General features: G+C 41.9%; 1 protein-coding gene and 1 long non-coding RNA gene across 5 annotated transcripts in view; one reads left to right on the top strand and one right to left on the bottom strand.

The window, feature by feature from the left end:
* GRM1 (glutamate metabotropic receptor 1) overlaps positions 1-14,752 on the top strand; it is a 169,621-nt gene extending 154,869 nt beyond the window's left edge. For 3 of the 4 annotated variants that reach the window (XM_082215208.1, XM_082215209.1, XM_082215210.1), the window contains one exon: positions 11,354-14,752. In XM_082215208.1, the coding sequence (XP_082071334.1) occupies positions 11,354-12,236 (883 nt within the window). In that variant the 3' untranslated portion in view covers positions 12,237-14,752. Of the gene's footprint in view, positions 1-4,137; positions 4,223-11,353 lie in introns of all 4 variants that reach the window. The other variant, XM_082215212.1, reaches the window with a different exon arrangement.
* LOC309528128 lies at positions 12,680-19,234 on the bottom strand. Its single transcript, XR_014217548.1, has 3 exons — positions 18,785-19,234; positions 13,722-13,837; positions 12,680-12,813 (listed from the first exon to the last, which is right to left on the bottom strand). It is a non-coding gene; the product is annotated as an uncharacterized lncRNA (long non-coding RNA).
* Between the last annotated feature and the right edge of the window lie 1,377 nt (positions 19,235-20,611).

The following is a 20,611-nucleotide window of genomic DNA, read 5'->3' as shown; positions in this document are numbered from 1 at the left end:
GCATATGTTCATCCATTCCTTGCAAGAAGCTTGCTCCCAGGGTCCCTGGTCCTGGGTAGAAAAAATGGTTCTTAAATTACAGTTTCTCAACAATTATAAGACATCCTCTCTCCCAAGGGCTTATTCTGCCTCAAGCAGTTCAATCCATTAAAACCCTAAGCCTCCCATGGGCAAATTGTTAGGCACCTCACTGTTGTGAAGCCTACAGCAGGGATAGCGGAATATGGCTTGAGGGCCATATTCCCTTGTAGACAGCCTTCTGGGGGCCACATGCCAGCTGTGGACAGGGCCAGAGGCAAAGTCAGCAGAGCAACAGATGTGACTCCTACCATTGTAGAGTACGCTCCATTACAGCTGCACAGAAGTCTAAAGGTTTTTACATACACACAGCTCTTCATCCAGTCAAGCAAGGTTCATTTGCTTGGTACAAAGACACACTTCATCCAGGCAAAAGCACTATAGGAAAGCATGGAGCTAGATCAGTGAGCAGGTGTGATCTGGGTAGAGTTTTGAGGACTGAATAAAGATCTCCAAAGAGCCATATTTTGCTCCCAGATCTGAAGTTCTCTGCCTCTGCTGAACAGCCTTCCTATCACATATTTCCAGGCACCAACACCTACCTCTTCTTCCTAGCTGGCAGATGCAAGAGAATTAGGCCTGGAGCAACTTTCTCATTATGGTGGCTATGTGGCCTAATTTAGAGCCCTCTCTTTGAAGACACTCTTTGAGGGACACGGGTGGCGCTGTGGGTTAAACCACTGAGCCTAGGGCTTGCTGATCAGAAGGTCGGTGGTTCAAATCCCCGCAACAGGGTGAGCTCCCGTTGCTCGGTCCCTGCTCCTGCCAACCTAGTAGTTGGAAAGCACATCAAAGTGCAAGTAGATAAATAGGTACCGCTCCAGGAGGAAGGTAAACGGCGTTTCCATGCACTGCTCTGGTTCGCCATGCTGGCCACATGACTCAGAAGCTGTACGCCGGCTCCCTCAGCCAATAAAGCGAGATGAGTGCCGCAACCCCAGAGTTGGACACGACTGGACCTAATGGTCAGGGGTCCCTTTACCTTTACCTTTGAAGAGGAGGGCAGTCCTCTGTTTGTAGGACTGTCCAGCCCAGGTCAAGTTTAAAGACAAAGAACTATGTGAAGATAGAGTACAAGGCTTAGAGGTTGCTCTTCAACAGTTATCACCTAGAGAGCTGACTGAGCAATCACATAGATCAACTGGTCACAGTCTTCTCTTTTTTTAGTGACATGTAAGTGGCCACCCTGCTTTCCATAGTATGTAGTTTAGTGCCCCACTTAAACGGACACATCAACCCCCCCCCTCAAAAAAATTTTTCCTAAGTCTGAATGTGCTAATAGTACGTAATGCTATGTCGTCTTATGGCTGCAGTAGTTCATGGTCACTAAATCACCTCCTTCTAGCTGACATTAAAATCCTGATTAGACTTAATAGCTGGTCCAAGCCAGCAGAAAAGTAGCATTCGTGACTTTTTAAAAGAAAATATTTCCATTTAACTTTGGGAACATTGCATTGGCAGCTTGCCACTGCACAGTATATCAAAGAGAAGAAAATAGAAATGTAATGTAATGTAATGTAATTAACATATCTATAGTTATAGGATTCCAACCAATCGTAACTTCCAAGCAAGATACATTAAAAGGGAGATATCTATTTAATTTTACAGGGCAACTTTTGCATATCCATGAGAACCAAATAGTTCCCCAGGAGTCCAAGAAACCTTTTGCAGTAAGATATTCCAACAAGTTTCTTCTAAATTCATTTATCCTTGCATCTTCACCCCATTCACACTGAAAATTTAGCCCAGAGTTATAAGAATATTTGTAGCAGAAGTAGCAGTTTATTGTGAAGTCTTTGCAATATGACACAAATGTTAGCACAATATAACACACACGTCTATAATAAGAAATTAACATAAAAAGGAGGGAGGGAGAAGCAAGGTTTAGACCAAACTTGGCCCTCCAGATGTTTTGGGACTACAACTCCCATCATCCCTAGCTAACAGGACCAGTGGTCAGGGATGATGATGGTAACTGTAGTCCCAAAACATCTGTAGGGCCAAGTTTGGCCATGCCTGGTTTAGACAGTCTGTTCCATCACTCCTACAGTTTGGTTCATTCTTGTCCACACACTGAAACCAGGACATTTTGCCACTGAGGCAAAACAGAAAATGCCACCCTGCCGACTCCTCCCCCACCCCGATAACAAATCCTCCCCAGCCCCCAACCCCACTGACCACCTTTGCCACTCCCCCCCCCCGAATGATGTCCATGAGAAAAAAGGGAGAAAAAGGAGACCAAATTGAGACCTGTGGAGGGGAGGAAGAGGGGAAAAGGCAAAGGGGGAGGGGTGGTGCTCTCCTCATGGACCCAGGTATGCTGTCCATCCCAGCTGTCCCATATCTGCTGTCCTGATGCAACTGCCTCACTAAGCCTCAGGGGTGTGCCAGAAACTGAAACAAGAAACTGGATAATTTTTAAAGTAACAAATTTATCTACATAATTTTCACAAATATAACATGTGAAACCGTGACCAGCCTACTATTCTAGCAAAAAAAAGTGGCAGTGGGGAATGGGGCAGGCTAGTAGTTCCTCTCTAGCAGCTCAGTAAATGAAGCACAGAATGTTTGTGAATATTCTTATCCTCACACCAGCTCAGGTAAGTGCTAGCCTATGCTGACTTCAGGTACTTTGTTTTTCCCCTCAAGTTCCTGTGACACTTTTGATGGTGACATAACTGCAATTTTATCAGTAAATGTAAAGGTAAAGGTAAAGGTACCCCTGCCCGAACGGGCCAGTCTTGACAGACTGTGGGGTTTGTGCGCCCATCTCACATTTATTGGCCGGGGGCCAGCGCTGTCCGGGGACACTTCCGGGTCACGTGGCCAGCGTGACATCGCTGCTCTGGCGAGCCAGAGCCGCACACGGAACGCCGTTTACCTTCCCGCTGGTAAGCGGTACCTATTTATCTACTTGCACCCGGGGGTGCTTTCGAACTGCTAGGTGGGCAGGCGCTGGGACCGAACAGTGGGAGCGCACCCCGCCGCGGGGATTCGAACCGCCGACCTTTCGATCGGCAAGCCCTAGGCGTTGAGGCTTTAGCCCACAGCGCCACCCGCGTCCCTATCAGTAAATGTACTGTGCTTTAATTTGTCATCTCCCTCATTACTATGGCCCAAAATATCACCCTTACTGAGACTCTGAGTTTGGAAACAAATTCTTAAAAAAATATAAAAAAATAAAAATTTAAAAAATCAGAAAAGCAAATAGTGACAATGAGTTTTATGGAAAGGCAGGGCCCGTGCACTGCGAAAAGCTATCAGCAATAAAAAAAGGGGATGTAGAATATATGTGCCCTCTTTCCAAGCACTCAATCACTGGGAAAGGAAAACCTCCATATATTGTGCAAGTTCCAATATGAATGTGGCATATAGACCCACCTTGCAAATAAATTACTACCCCACAAAATTCCCCCTTAAGCCTAGCTATCCCTACATGTTAATTGTGCTAGTTACTTCTGACAATCAGTAGTCCAAGGGGAGAAAAGAACCAGCTGACTCTGTGATTGCTCAGAATCAGGTCTAATTCACCACAGGCAACCAAACAAATAGCTAATTACAAGCTATTCAAGCATGACTAAGAGGTGTTTCCACTCATGCACAGCACCATTATTATCATCTGGAGGTTATATGTTATTTAGATTTCTTTCCTGCTCTCCTGTAGGAAGCTCTGGAGGACAACCATTATACATTTCTCTTATTTTAGCTTCAACATAGGGAAGGAAGTTATGTTAAGGGTGCTAGTGCATTGCCCATTCCATGAAGCACAGGGATTTCCACCTGGCTGCCCCCTATCCAAAACACAGCACTGTGTCCACTGCATAACCACCCTCATTTTTAAATGCACAGCACCTTGGTAGGCAAAGAAGAAAGGAATACCATATGGCGAATAGGGTAGATAGAACCACTTAAGTCATGCAGACCTGGAGAAGACACCTGAAGCAGCACAAGGAAGGCTGGAAGTAGGCCAGGGACAAGCACCCAACTGAGTGGTACAGCTGCCATGAATGTGCATGTGGATAACCACTCACTGGGTGTCTTTTTCTTTTCAATCCTCAGGAAGAGGCAGCCAGAATTCTCGCCAACCAGCCAGTGTCCGTCGGCCCATGTGCAGCTTTGAAAACCCCCAAACTGCAGTGAATGTGTAAGAGAAGCTGCATGACAAACAGTGGTGTTTGTTGTTATATCTTTTTTATTTCTATTTTTTACCCATTGCTTTCTCTTTCTCATGACTTTTCTCATTCCGGATAATGGGACAAATGTGGTGCATGCCATTAATGATGGAACAGTTGCTTATGTGTCCCATTTTTCACACTGCCTTGACTCTTGCTTGTCCATATAGTCTTCAAAGGACACTGTGGAATAATTTTTGAAAGAAACTCTTTTTTTTCTCCCCATGGTTGTCACTTCCAGCACCTGCTGGTCAAATTGCAAAACGAAAATACGTACTTTTCTTGTTCGTTTTATCTTAACCCCCGTCCTTTAGCCAACACTGTTTTCCCCTGTTCAGAGTTTGCATGGAGCTGAAGCCACCCTGCCTACTTTCAATGACGGCTTTATATTTTCTTTAGTGGCTGCTGCAACTTTGCTGTGCCCGATTCTTCTTGACAGCCTGGGTTGGTGAACTTCGGCTGCAGGTTTTCACAGAACACTGGTTTGGCGGAGTGTGCAAATCACAGAGTTTCATGCTGACGACCATTTATGAGCATACAGGAATTTTGAAGTGCAAACACTCAAGCAATGAGATAGAAGATTTTAATTATTACTTTTGAAAGTAATAATTAAACCCAATTGATTCTTCCCTTTCTTGTCACATTAACATGTGTTTACAGATTAGTAGGTGCTAAGTCACAGATTTGGGGCTGATGAAAACTGGTTAATAAGCAGAATTATGTTAGGAAAAGGAGAAGAAAATAGTCATTATAGAAGAGGTATGTTTTCCAACATGATGCTTGTGGTAGAAAGTGGGAGACAATTAGTTTTATTGAAGTTCAAATCAAGCTGATAATGAGAACAGCAGTATTCTGGTTGGGAAATTTAACACAGAGAAAGAAGGTAGTGACAGACAAAAGTAGTGAGAACATGAACCAAGTAGAAATAATAATGTGTCAGAAGCTGTGGAACAGCTGTTAGCCAAGAAAAAACGACTTCACAGATATAGTGGTCATTTCATTGTTTTAACAGAGTTTAACTGAAACCCAAATTGAATCTTCAAAGCAAACCTTGACTTTCCTACTCAGACAAAATACTCAGTGAAGGAAACAAACAAAAACCCAACAATGTGATAAAATACTCTTTGCATAGAGGATGTGCATCCCCACCTAGAAGATATGGAAACACGCATGCTATTGACTGACCAGCTGTATTGTTGGCAAATTCAGCATCTCACCAGCACCACATACATGCTGGGGGTCCAGGTTTTCTGGGGAACCTCTCCATGCAGTTGACAAAGATCAAATCTCTGGAGTTAACCACCAAATTTAACCCACAGCAACATTCTGATGTAACTTCTTAGGAGAAACATCCTTACGTTTAGACTCAACACTTTCCAGCAGTGGCAGGGAACCTGTGGCCTGCCAACTATTAATAGACCACAAGTTCCATCTCTCACAAATAGCCATGGTGATGGGAGTTGGGAGTCCACCAACACCTGGAAGGCCACAGGTTCTCCACCTCTGCTTTAGATCGAAGCAAAAAGAGTTTCAACAAGGCTAGCCAAATTCCCAAGGCCTGTGAAATTTAGGCTGCAATCCTAACCTGATAGTAGGCCTCCTTGAATTCAATAGGACTTACTTCTGAGTAGACATGGTTGGGATTGCACTGTTAATCTCTGAATCAGACTGAAAGTCTAACAAACTCTTGTATGCAGTTTTTAAAAACAAATGTTTGGTATGCTGCTATTTCTGGTATATTTTATTAATATTTATTAAATTTCTATACCACCTTTCGTCTGGGGATCACAGGAGGGTTTACAATATAAAAATAAAAAAGGAACCAACGAAACAACCACCATCACCACCCCAGCCCACGTTCCACACACAGTTTAAAAACCGTAGATTGTTTAATTAGCCAAAGGCCTGGGAGAGGAGGAATGTTTTTTCCTGGCACCTGAAGATATGTAACAAAGGCATAGTATGAATGAAGCAGGATTTGCAATATTTAATGGCAGCTCCCAGATTTTCAGCATATCATAAAGTGTCAGTTACAGTGACAGAAACACCATTTAGAACCATCTAACTGTAACTGCAGCACAAACCTTTATCTATGTAGAGTGCAAATCCAGCAGATCTTGCTTCTGAGTAAGGTGAATTAAAACATGATTTGCTAGGAAACATGTCCTGGTGAATTATATGTAAGGACAGCTATACTGGACCTTTCCTTAACAGAAAATCATCCCTGCCATAATATCAAAAGTCCATTAGGATTTCCTATTTCAAAGCATGGTTCTGTTGTAAGCAGATTAAATTCATCAAAGCAGCCTTGTTAAAATGGAAATTAAAAGTGTGTTAGTTCTGTGTATATCATGCAGGTAGGTTTTCTGTTTGTGTTTATATGTATTACGGTATCAGTATAACTATTCAAAAATGTTTTATAGTGCAGTGTTTATTGTCTTCCATTCTATACAAATAAAGAATTTCAGAACTTAGTCACAAGTCCATGGACAGCTGTGAGTCCAAAATGACTCCCAGGATGCACACCTGGTCCTTCAGGGGCACAATAACTCCATTCAGGACTAGGGAGTCCCCCACACCCACCCGCCCCCTGTCCCCCCAAAACAGTACTTCTGTCTTGTCAAGATTCAACCTCAATCTGTCAGCCACCATCCATCCTCCAATTGCCTCTATAGACACTCACGCAGGACATTCACCACCTTCACTGGTTCTGATTTAAAAGAGAGGTAGAGCTGGGTATCATCCGCTTACTGGTGAACACCCAGCCCAAATCCCCTGATGATCTCTCCCAGTGGCTGCATGTAGCTGTTGAAAAGCATGGGGGAGAGGACAGAACCCTGAGGCACCCCACAAGTGAGAGCCCAGGGGTCTGAACACTCATCCCCCCCCCCCACTTTCTGAACACGGCCCAGGAGGAAGGAGCAGAACTGCTGTATAACAATGCCCCCAGCTCCCAGCCCCTCTAGACAGTCCAGAAGGATTTCATGGTCAAAGGTATCAAAGGCCGCTGAGAGATCCAGCAGAACTAGGAAACGAGTGTGAGGAAATTAACCAGGAACTATCTTTATGCAGCAAAGAATGCATTTTAGCACTGAGTTCCAATCATCCCCCTTCCTAGCTCTTCCTTAACTCTCCCTAAGCCCTTCCCAAATGGAAAAGCTCTCCATATTTTAGAGACTCATTACCTGAGAGCAAAATCCTGCCTCATCTCCTTTCCAAGACACAACAGATTGCCTGTGCCACAAATCTCCTTAGCATCCATACCTTTAGGACTCACTGTGTCCCGATGCCTGAGTCCTGCTTAAAGTTTTGTGTGTCCCTTGCTTTTAAATTGATGTGGTGTTGAGTCTCACTGTTTACAGTGCTTTTGTACCCAATGGTCTCAATCTTCTGGCTGTTGCCATATTATTAGCACACCCTTGTTTCTAAAATATTTTTATATTTGGTTTTTCCAGGGCAACTGGTTGTTCCTGCGGCTAACCTTGCATCCTCCCCCACACTTCTTGAAACTTTTTATGTACTTACTTACTTACACACACAATTGTATTGAATAGTCATAGGTATCAAATATGTCTGCATTTGTATTTTATTACATTTTTTTGTCTTAGTGATTACTGAGGCTGAATTTGTACCATGTGTATTTGTTCTAAACATAATTGGTGGAGAGGGACCCCTTCAAACTTCTGTGTCTCTAATGGGCAAGATGAATGAATGAATGAATTCATTATGGTCATGGACATATACAGCGATAGAGAAAATGGGCAAGATGGCCAAGATGAGTGACATCATGTCTGATAGGTAGAATTCCAATCGTCACATAGTTTGAGCCAATTTTGCCTTGCTGTTTTTATCAATTCCCATATCTATTCAAGTGATACAAATTAGATGCGGGCCAAATGCACACTGTAGATTTTTGCAGACTTGTGCTGGGTGGATGTACCAAGGCTACATTTAAATAATAATGCTTTTAATTTGCTATTTGTGCTAGCACATGATAACCAAGTCACTGGAAGCCTCCATCCCAATAGCCACCATTGAAAAAGCTCTTCTCTATGTGAATAGGCTGCTAAGTCTTCTTCTGAGTTCACTCTAAGGATACTTCCAGACAGGAGTTTATACTGGGTAATTGGTGCTGCTCATGCACACAATTCTTTTTTGTAGCGCCCACACAATATCCTTGTCAACAGAATGTCAGCCCATACTTTTAAAAATTTTAGTCCAGATTTCCCATTTCCATGGAAAATCTGATTCATAAAAATAAACCTTAGTGATCTGCAGTCACTTTTCAGCACATTAATTTAGTCTCGGTCCATGGTTTGTCACACATTATGACTTTTGGGTGGATGGATTCTAATGCCACACTCATCGAGCCATTCTGTTTTCAGTGGCTCAAATGATGCAAGTGTGCCTATTTCCAGAGATTGCCACATGCTGAGGGCACACCTGAATTCAGCAAACCAGTTGCTATGAGTTTTTCTCAAAAGATCTCCTAAAAATACACATGGCAATTACCTCAGAGGTTGTATTCACAGTACATACATCTGTCTTTTTAATTGTTATCAACAAAACCAATACAGTGATCTTGTGCAAGATCTCAGTATCACTCTTGTACTAGGCTTAGAGAAACATCACTCATAAGCAAGTCCTCAGTATTTTTTTAAAAAGTGGTAATGGATATTGCTCACACCCATCCCTCAAATCACAAATTCCCATTTTGCATGTTCTGGCTGGTAATATTTCCTCTTGCACTCATGAGCACTTCCTGGGTTGTTGTTTTTAAAAAAGTTGTGCACACACACAAAGAGAGAGAGAGAGAATACCATTGCACTTGCCCAACAACTGCATTGGAGGGCTGGAAATGAGTGGTTGAGGGGAATGAGATGGGAAGCCCTCCAGGTACATTTCCTCAATCTTCACCCACTTGTGTAGACAGCAAGCAGCAGAATAACAATGAATATCCATGACTGAAAAAACAGGAATGTGTGGAAGTTAATGTGCTTTGAACAACCTACTTGCAATAGCAGGCCCCTGTCTGGAAGCACCCCAAGATGGCTGGTATTAAGTCTGCTGAAAGTTCCAACAAAAGCCTTTTAAGTAGAGATCTCCCCCAGTCTATGTCTTTATTGGAATGCTTTCTAATATGTTTTTGTTGTTTTTTCATTTGTGTGTTTGCCGCCTCTGGCTCCTTTGGGAGGAAGGGTGGGAGCTGGGTTTAATAAATAAAATGAATGGGACTTAAGTCCCACTAAGCTGTTAGTGAGGATAAGAAGAAAATAGTTTAGTATATTGTTTGTTTGCAAAAAAATGTCTATAACCACTAATGTTAAGGGTGGGGAGACCAGCTGGTGAACAGCTGTAAATTAAACACTGAAATTATGTGCATAAAACAAGTACAAAAATATCACAAATAAGTACATTAGCTTAATACATCAACATAGCTGGTTCACCCCCTCATGGGAAGCCTGGGTGAAACATGAGTTTTAAGCATGGCACCTAAATTCCAGATGCATGCCTGGTATTGATTTGGGAGTATATTCCAAAGGCTAGTGACACCACACTAAAGGCCATAGTGGACATCAATAACATACAGTACCTCTAAGAATGCCTCTCCTGAGTGACCAGGCAATTAAGGTGTTATTGGGGATAACCTGGTTCCAAATTCTTCAAGTTTTTCTACTTTTCAGAATGGAGTTAACATTCTGGTATTCCCTTAAAAACTGCCATCATGAGTCACAATTGACGTAAAACTATTTTGATGTCTTAAAGACACAATTAAAGCTCCCAACAGTAATTACAAACTGTATAATGGAACATGGTAACTGTCCAAAATAGCTAAAAGCATCATTTAAATAAAAGAGAAATCAACTTTTTATTGCAGGTTCCAGTTCTGACAAAACAGATTTACTCGAAACATCAATACACAATTCCTTCCACGGGACATGGAATCCTTTGAAATCTCTTCCATTGGTGCTTTTTAAAATAATAATAATAATAATAATAATAATAATAATAATAATAATAACAACAACAACAACCTGTATGAGGAACATTAGTCAAATTTAATTTGAATATAAGATTTTTACCATTTCAAGGGAATAAGCTTGATCATGAACCTCAATATACTTATTATGAGTGGACCAAACACTGATCATTATTTTTAAAGCATGATGGAATAAGATGGGATTCTGTATACTAGAATTGCCTGAGAAATGAAATGTGGCAGAGAAAAAAGCATAATTCAAGCTTAGATGGGACCCAGAAATGCAAAGTGTATGGCACGTGGGAATATAACATTAAATATTTTAATTCTACTGCCATAGATTTAGACATGAGTTCTAATGATTATGGATTGCATCTTCCAAAACTTTCAGGTAAAGTGAATCTAACATTGATTAGCGGTTCCCTGTCCCTGCAGAGAACTTTGAAACCAAAATAACTGAAGTCATCCAAGTTGCCTGACCAGGGGGCACATTTGGAATTTTGAGAAAGTGCCTTTGTTGCAAGTCACAAAATTGCTGTCATAGGGGTGTGGCATAAGACAAAATGGCTGCCACATCTAAAACAGATGGGCCACAAAATGGTGCAGGCGTACTCCCTCATCATTTCACAGTGAGGGGAGCACCTACAGCGGCCACCATACTTGCTCAAAGAGAGATGCCCATTGCACTTCTTCAATGTTCAGATTGAAAGGGATAGTAAGTATCCAGTCCTGGCATACAATAAATTGTGGGAATGTTTAAGCAGGTGTGCTCAATGTAGGAGAATTTGAGCAAATAATCTCTTGTATATTGTGGATCTTTGAGGGACTATTTACTGAGTGACACAGAAGGCACTGGCAGGCACATTGGCACCTATGGGCGCCTCATTTGTGACCTCTGTTCTGCAACATGTTGCCCCCACAACAAGGAATAATTTGGTTTCCCTTTTATAAAAAGTAGAAAGTGTTAGATTTAAAAGTTTTTGCTGTTTCTCAGTGTAGTATTTCCCTGTAATTGCTTCTGAGTGGAGGCAATATTACAGAACAGAACTAAGGACAGTTTTGCTATTGCTGCCTCTCTTTTCCTGAAGCAAACGCAAACCAACCATCTTTGCTTTCTTCATAGTTCCAACGGCAAGTCTGTGTCCTGGTCTGAACCAGGTGGGAGAGACGTTCCCAAGGGACAACATATGTGGCACAGACTCTCAGTGCATGTGAAGAGCAAAGAGCCAGGATGCAATCAGACCGCAGTGATCAAGCCCTTGACTAAAAGCTACCCAGGCCAAGGCAAGAGCCTGACTTTTTCAGACACCAGCAGTAAGACTCTGTACAATGTGGTGGAGGAAGAGGAGAGCGAGCCAGTGCGCTTTGGCCAACTAAATAGTCCTTCCATGGTTGTGCATCGGCGAATCATGGTGACGCCTCCCCTGCAGGCAACAGCAGAGGAAACCCACCTGTTCTTGTCCGAGCAGAGTCCCCAAATCCTACCACCTCCACCACCACAGAGATCCGTTATGGAGCAGCTGCAAGGCGTGGTCAACAAATTTGCCACTGGCATCCCGGACTTCAACTCTGTGATCCCCACACCTGGTGCCGGGAACGGAGTAAGGCCTATCTATCACCCTCCATTATTGCAGCAGCAGGTGCTGCCACTCCAAATGGGTACATTCAGCAAAGAGATAGTTTCGTCCCCAGCTGAAGAAGAGGGGCAGGAGGAGGAGGAGGAAGAAGAAGAAAATGAAAAGTTTAAGCTTATCCAAGGGTATGTGTATGAGCGACCGGGGAACCTAGAAGAGGATGAAGATGAGGAAGAGGAGCAGGCAACCAGCAAACTGACTCTAGAAGACTCACCAGCACTGACGCCTCCATCTCCTTTTCGAGATTCGGTGGCCTCAGGTAGTTCTGTGCCCAGCTCCCCGGTATCTGAATCAGTGCTTTGCACACCTCCCATTGCAACCTATGCCTCTGTTGTTTTGAGGGATTATAAGCAAACTTCATCAACCCTGTAGAACGGAGGCTGTGGTGATGAAAGCAAGTGGACCACGTCTCCTTGGTCAGCTTTGGTTTGATGGGGCAAAGCAGCACAAGCCGTGAGAGAGCAAGGGAAGGCACGCCAACATGGTGTTGTGTATAGGAGGGGCAGCAGCAACAACGAACAAATGTGTATCCTGCACTAAATCTATTAGAGGGCTTCAATTCTTTACTTGTTGTGTGTGTGCGTGTGTGTGCGTGCGCGTGTTTTAAAGGGAAAGTATTGTATTGTTTTCAAAGTATTGTATTCTGAGAAGACAGCAGGCGTTTTGACAAAGCACAAATCCCATCAACAACTTCTATAGCAAAAACAAGATTCAAAGGGGTAATAAGTACAGTACACAACGTTTCACACACACTGTCACACACACTCTTGGCAACACTTGAATAGGACTCTGCATAACACAAACCACAGAGGAGACCTTAGCATCCATCTCACTGCTGGACATCTTCACTGAATGCAGCAACGTTCCCTTGGAAAGGAAGGAATAAAAGACTTCTCTGCGGACAGCACACCTGGGTATATCTTTTCTTATGCTTTCTTAAGTGAGTGACCTGGAAATAACAAGTTGTCATGTGAAGTTTGTGTCAGAGAAGCAAAAATAGCATGTGAGCATATAGTTTATAAGGAATGTTTAGAACCTCTGATTTAGTATTCCGTTCCCCCTTGCGCTGATTTTAAAAAGAGCCAGAATAAACACAGTGAAGACATGAAAGGGCTGCTGATGAGAACCAAGGCAGAAATTCCTGTAGTGTTGAGCCTTTGCCCTTTTGTAGATGATTGCAAGCCAGGTGGCTAAACTATTAACACTACATTTCCTGTAGCAAAACAGTATTTACCAACTCAACTTTCATAATCTGATGCATCTGCCATGTGGTTACATTGTTTGTTTGTGTTACTATGGAAACAACTACATATGAAATAATTATATATTTTGAGCAACAGTTACTACTTTAAAGCAAAAAGCAATTCTTAACCGTGGCTCACTAGATTCATGGTAGAGGCAAGAGAATGAGTGTATGTTGTGTCTTTGTGTGTGTGCGTGTAACTGTATAGAACATGTGCTGTATAACATCTAATAACTGCCACTGGATGATCGTCCTACAAATATATTATCGGTATTTTTATGTTTCGATCATGTTTTATATTGCATTGTTTAAAAATATACTATAGATCTTTGAAGGTTTGTAAGCTGTGCTGAAACATTTTTAATAAGCTAAGCCTTCCCTTATAATAGGGTGCTTGATTTTGCTGATATTTTTGCCATGTGAAATTATGCTGTTGAAAATAACCAGTGCTCCAATAATTTGTTATTTCATGTATTTTAAACAAATGTATTTAATAAAGGATGCATCTCTTTTAGAAATTGTGCACACACCAGAATTAAAAAAAAAACCTGTAAAGGCAAATTTGGAAAAAGTATTCAGACCATTTCTCATTATGGATAACTGAAAGACCATACCTGTGGCAAAGAAATTTCTATGGTGCTTGAATCTGTCTACCATTGTTGTTATTCCTCTCATGCTTCCCCCCCCCCTTTCTTTCCCCCAGTTTCCGGATTTTGTGTAGGTTTCTTTTCTAATAATCAAAATCATTGTTCAATTATTATCATGCTGTTTTAACAACCTTTTTCTATTACATTTCTTTTCATATAAGGGATTGAAGGAAATGCGTAACAGAATTGAATTTGGAGAATGTGTAACTGAAAAACATTGTATGCAATGGCGGCTTTGATTTAGCTAAAAATGCTTTGGCACGGACAAATGAAGGCATCCAGTTTTTAAATGATCCTACCAGTTGCAGCCCTCTGCACCATATCCCATTCTGTTGCTGTTGGATCTTTTACTCCTAAAACCAGCATTTCACGCTGGGCTTCAATGGGCAGCGGGGACTGGAAACAGGCAAATATATCCAGGGTGTATGAGTTCACTAAGACACAGATACCCACAGAGTTGTATCCAAAGATACACAAGTGTAAGGATGCTTGTGCAAAGGGACTTTACTGCTCTCTCTTCCTGACATCAGCCCCATGAGCCCCCTAAAAACCGCTCCCGACCTGAGATCAGGCAAAGCTCCAGAACAGCACAGGATGTAACCCAGATCCTACAGTGGGTAAGCATGGGCAAATCTGTCAGCTTCATTTTATTTCAGTTTCTATGGTTTTTTCCCCTAATCTTAAATTCAGTCCTTCACATTTACACATTAGTTTGTGGGATTTTTTTCAGTCATGGTGAAAGTTCGGAATATACATTTTTATATGCAATTTTGCCTAATGTGAATATTGCAAGGATTTTTTTTCCAACAATCGTACATCACAAATATATGCATTTTATGCACACTTTCCCATAATTTATGCATTTTTGTATGTTTGGTTGGAGAACTGCTTCACAATATTTGGAGGAGTGCAAATTTAAAAGAATAGGAGAATAGCAGCATTTGCCCTTGATTCAGGTAGGTAGCCATGTTGGTCTGACGTAGATGAAATAACTAAATTTTAAAAAAAATATCCAGTAGCACCTTAGAGACCAACTAAGTTAGTTCTGGGTATAAGCTTTCATGTGCATGTTCTGAAGAAGTGTGCATGCACACGAAAGCTTATACCCAGAACTAACTTAGTTGCCTGTGCATCAGAAAATGTGGATTATGCAGGTCTGCTGAACTTAACTTCTCCCCATCCCTAGCAGTAAAAGGGGACATCATCACATGTGCATTTATATTGTCCTCTCTTGTTTTCAGTTAACTCCTTATGCTTTCAGTGATGTCATCATGCAGCCAAATTTGATTGACCATATTTAGCATTGTGATACAATTCCATCAACTATTTAATCCCTGATTGGCTTCAATTTCCCTGCTGTGCCAGGGTTTATATTCTCTGCGGCCACCTCCACCCCCATTCGTGCTGATTGGTCACCAGGGCCCGCCCCTTGAGCAGGGCCCCATACAGCGCTGACGGCGGGGACAAGCAGCGGTGGGGAGGGTGCCAGTCTCTGCCCCTGGGACGGATCAACGCAACACCACCCACCCAATAAGTTGAGCGGACCACCTTAAATCATCCCCATATGTAATCCAGAAGGAAGAAGCAGTAGCTGGAGAATAGGAAATTGCAAGCCAGCATGTTGGCACTGAACATGACTGGATGGTGATGGTAAATGTTTACGTAGTCTAAAGGGATATTTGTGGAAATATTTTACACCATCAAAATCACTATTTTTGCCTGAAAAAGGCGAATATTCAGGGCAGCCCAAAGTGCACTCAGCTGTTGTAATCTGAGGGTTTGATCCACACTAAATTATTGAAATCACTGGAATTTAAGTAAGACTAAATTTAATTAATTTGTAGTCCATCAGGTTGGAAAGGCTGCTCTGAAGTATCATGAAACTCAGCAAGTTAGAACAAGGCTGGGGCACTTTGCTTCTGCACATGCGAAGTGCCTCTGCTCAATTTTTGCCAAATCCCTTCTCCCATTGTAATCCCCCCCCTCAAATCTCATTGCAATACAGTAGCCTGTCTTCTTGAGGCTGTAATTTGATAAAAAAGGCTGCAGCTTTCTTATTAGAGGCAGTCAGTTGACAGAAAGTATTCCTGGCTACTGCTGCAGTGTGGATGTCCAACGCTCCCATAGGCCTACCAACCTGAGATTGACTTCACTCTTCCAGGGCAAATGCTCCACAGACAGTGTACAATGAAAAAATATATAAAGCACAATAAAATCACATAGTAAATTACTAAAAACAGTAGCAAAATAGAAGGGATAACTGAACAACGAAACATTCATAGGACCCACTAAGACTCTGAAGTGAGGGAGACAAGCAAAGTTCTCATTTCACAACATGCAGCAAAAAGATAAGGTCTTTATACTATTTGGCAAATTTAGCAATCCCCAAATAGGTTACCTTAGTGAAATCATGCATGTTACACATGCAGTTAACATGTTCAGAATATTTTTTCTCCTGCCATTTACCGGTAAATATCACTGGTTACAAGTATAGAATGATTTTTTTTTCTAACTGGCCTGACTCCTCAGTTGGATATTACTTCAACACAGGGGATGAGACAGCATTCTTCATTGCACCTGAGACAGCAGAATACTGTAGTGGGGCAGGACAGTCCATGTCACATACACAGGGAATGGCTTGGGGCTTAGAAGAATCTGCCAGGGGGCTACTGCTGCCATCTAGCCTCTGCTGCTTGAGGTGGTCATGTCACCTTGACTAATGGCAGGGCCGGTCCTACTCAACCACTGAAGAAACACTGTTTGAACAAAACCTTACAGTAAGCCTCTCTAGTTACTAAGAAGGCAACATTTAAAATGGGATAATTCACTGTTATGACTGATACAAAATCAGTACCGCAGTGAGAATAGCTTTCATATTCAACAATAAAATGTGAAGAGGAAGCACATCATCTACCTGCACCTATTTTTGCGCCTGTTTGATGGTGGCAACCTGTACTCTGATTTAGCCAAACTCAACATAACAAGTAATCGTTTTACATAAATATCAATGAATATCCATTTTATTGAGGCTCCTTATATTAGCTCTTCGTTTGTAACTGGAAACTGGAACTGTGATATATGTCTCTAATGTTTATCCAAAGGTGAAGACCTTCACATGTGTGGTTGTACAAACTTCTAAGATTTCTGTAAAAAGGTATATTTTGGGCCTGTCATATGATTAATTAAAATTGCCTTTATAACACTGTCTAATAAGTATTTTATATTTACTTTGAAAGAATATGATCTTATATTTTTACTCTGTGAAGTTATCATGATTTAAGATATAAACTACATATCTGAAAAAGTAACACTCCAAAGGTTTCCATATCTGCACATAGTGTTGTTATTCTTTAATTTATAAAAATATTTATATATTGCTATTCAACAATTATACATAAAACTATACATCAAAAACCATATAAAAAGTTTAAATCAGAAATAATCTTTTGTGAGCTGATCAACACATTACTTGATCACTTGATGAGTTATCTTCAAGCCCCCATCCCACAGTCACTTACAAAACTCAGCCATTTTTCTGGGCTCCTGTCCCATACAGGTGCGGCTTTTCACTAAAAGGTCGACCACAACCGCTGAGCATGTAGTTCCTTTCCAAATGAAGGTGGGCCTACCCATCAGATTGGCCCCTGGTATGTACTAGTGACGTTGAGGCATACCACAGCGGGTGGTGCTATGGTCTAAACCACTGATCCTCTTGGGCTTGCTGATTGGAAGGTTGGTGTTCGAATCCCCATGACAGTGTGAGCTCCCGTTGCTCTGTACCAACTCCTGCCAACCTGGCAGTTCGAAAGCACACTGCTGCAAGTAGATAAACAGGTACCGTTGTGGCAGGAAGGTAAACAACGTTTCCGTGTGCTCTGGTTTCCATCACAGTGTTCCGTTGTGCCAGAAGCGGTTTAGTCATGCTGGCCACATGACCTGGAAAGCTGTCTGTGGACAAACGCCAGCTCCCTCGGCCTGTAAAGCGAGATGAGCACAGCAACCCCATAGTCACCTTTGACTGGACTTAACTGTCCAGGGGTTCTTTACCTTACCTTTTACCACAGCACATGGGATAGAATTACAGATACAGTAGTACCTCTGGTTACGAACTTAATTCGTTCCGGAGGTCCATTCTTAAGCTGAAACCGTTCTTATCCTTATCTTATCACTAGTGGGGCCTCCAGCTGCGCATGCGCCTCTGGCGCATGATTTCCATTTACATCCTGGGCTGGGGCAAAGTTTGCAACCAGGAGCAGTTACTTCCAGGTTAGCAGAGCTCGTAACCTGAAGCGTTCGTAACCTGAAGTACCACTGTAAGCTGCTTGGTGAGTGAGAAAGAACTCATCTCAATGTGTAAACCGTCTCTGGAACAAACTTACTTGCTTGAGGGAATGTCACCACACCATTTTGCACAGGATCTTGTCTACTTAAAATCTCCTCCACCACAAAGTTGCTTTTCTGCTATGAGACCTGTATAAGGATTGCCTTTAGTCTATGGCATCCGCTTTCAGTATGGGTATCTTTTCAACCTCATGGCCCTCACTCGTCTCTAATACATTACCTAAGAATCAACTTGAACTGTACCAATTTAGACCATTTTAAACAACAAAACTCATGTTTATTGCTAAGCACAGAGACAGAAGTATCAAAAGATACAAGCAAAAGATAAGCATAACATTTTGGTTCTTGTTGTGCTTGCCAGCCTTAAGACTTAAAAAGTGCCTACTTCAGCACCAAAATACATCTGCCTATGAACTATGGAGAGCAGCGCTTTCCGGAGGATGGTGATTTCTAAACCACCTTCATCTCCTGTCCCATCAATCACTGCATATGCATGCTGTGTGAATTCTGAAAAGAACAGAAGTGAGAACAAAGCTTTGAAATGTAATTCCCATCATTTATTTTTTAATTGTTGGCTAGAGGAAAATGAAATGTTTTAACAAAGGTCAATGGGGCACAACTTAATCTTTGCTGAGTGGTAGAACCAGAAACAGCCAATCCCGCCACTCCCCTGCTGAAGCCTTACTTACCACGCATGTGCTGCAGCTTCCAGATTCCTGTGAAATCTCATAAGAGGTCTGTAAGATCTTGCCAGAACCTGGAAACCATAGCCACTTCTCCTTGCTTCTCCAGTGGCAGCAGTGGGGGTGGGGAGAGAGGGTGCCTTTCAGCCATGGGAGAAGTGAGGAGAATCGGCGGCTGTGGCGAGATCTTCTGTGAGCTCTGTGAGATCCTGGAAGTGTTCCATGAGATCTCAAGGGATTTTGCCAGAAGCTGCTGCCGCTTTCCCTCCTTTCCCCACTGGTGCCACCCTTGGGAGCCTGCTGCCTGAGGCGGTTGCCTCATTCTGTCTCACAAGTGGGCTGGCCCTGGGTAGAGCATCTGCTTCACATAAAGAAGGTCCCTGTTCAGTTCTCAGGTAGAACTGTGAAAGACTCCCAGACTGAAATTCTGGAGAGATTCTGTCAGTCAATGAAGACAATGCTGAACTAAATGGACCGATGGTGTTTGGGAGTATATCTCAACAAAATCTTGAAGGGTATTTTTAAATAATTGGATTAGTAAAATGATACTTGGCAAGTACCAGCCTGCAAATTCATCAAGGGAAAGAAGCAGCCAGCCTACAGCATGCCTTTCTTAATGAGGTATTTAACAGACACGTCTTAAAAAACAAAAAAACAAAAAACATCCTGCTGGCAAGTGCTGTATGTGATTATTACATCATCATCTTCTGGAACAGAGCCCAGAGCCTTTGAGAGTCCAGCTACTTTCGCAAATGAGATGTTAAGAGCAGATCTCTTTGGAAAGCTTGCAAACTAACTAACAGCAGTTGGTCTAATAAAAAAATATGCCCTTAACCACAGCATGTCTTGCTCATTGTCTGGGATGACTAATAGGAGTAGTAACACATTGTACAGTCCAATTTGCAGCATTAGAAAAGAAGCTGAATAATTCCCTTACGGATATATAAAGCTGCCTTATGCTCAGCAAAGCCACTAGCCCATCTAATTCTATAGCATCTGCTTCTGACCTGCACAAATTGTCCAAAGTATGATGTAAATAAAGGGACTGAGGTTCAAATGTCCAGTGTAGTCCTACTGCTTACAGTGGCAAGGCTGAAAACAACAACAACCATGGACTCCCGCAACCTTTAATAGTTGTGTAGGCTAAGCACACAGTTTCAGCAGGTATAGCTTGTCATGCATTAAAGCTTAGCGTGGCTTATTTCTGAGAAAACATGCATATGCTTGACTTGCATGATCTGTGAAATAGATATAAGAATGGTTTGCTTTATAGTACCATCCTATTATAAAAGAGAAGTGAGTAGGATGGGACATTTCAAACTGAAGTAACAAAACAACTAACATCTGTACCACTACTTGCTGTATGAGTGCCAAATTGTATCTATGAGGTCAAAGTAGTTTGTTTCTCTTTTTTATAATATTTTTTATTCATTTTCCAGCAATTTTTTATACAATCAATTCACATTTTATCACACATTCATCTGTTTTTTGACTTCCCTCAGCTCCTCTGCCGATCTTTTGTTTACATCTATATTATTAACGCATTTCTTAACTTAGTATTGCCTTTAGATATCTCGTTCCCTCCTATTATTCTCTTTTTTACAATATTTCTCTATTTTTTACAGAGTCTCTTGAAAACCAACAAACATTATCTGTTCATCACATATGCCTTTCAGATAATCTGTAAATCTTCCCCAGTCCTCGATGAACTTTTGGTCTCGTTGATACCGAATCTTCCCCGTTAGTTTGTCCAATTCTGCATAATCAGTCAATTTCAATCTCCATTCTTCCACCGTCAGTATTTCTTCCTGTTTCCATTTTTGGGCCAGAAGT

This window comes from Podarcis vaucheri (assembly GCF_965113315.1).
Source record: "Podarcis vaucheri genome assembly, chromosome: 3".
Classification (NCBI taxonomy): Eukaryota; Metazoa; Chordata; class Lepidosauria; order Squamata; family Lacertidae; genus Podarcis; species Podarcis vaucheri.
Note: the sequence above shows the minus strand (reverse complement) of the source record. Positions and strands in the feature narration are given on the sequence as shown.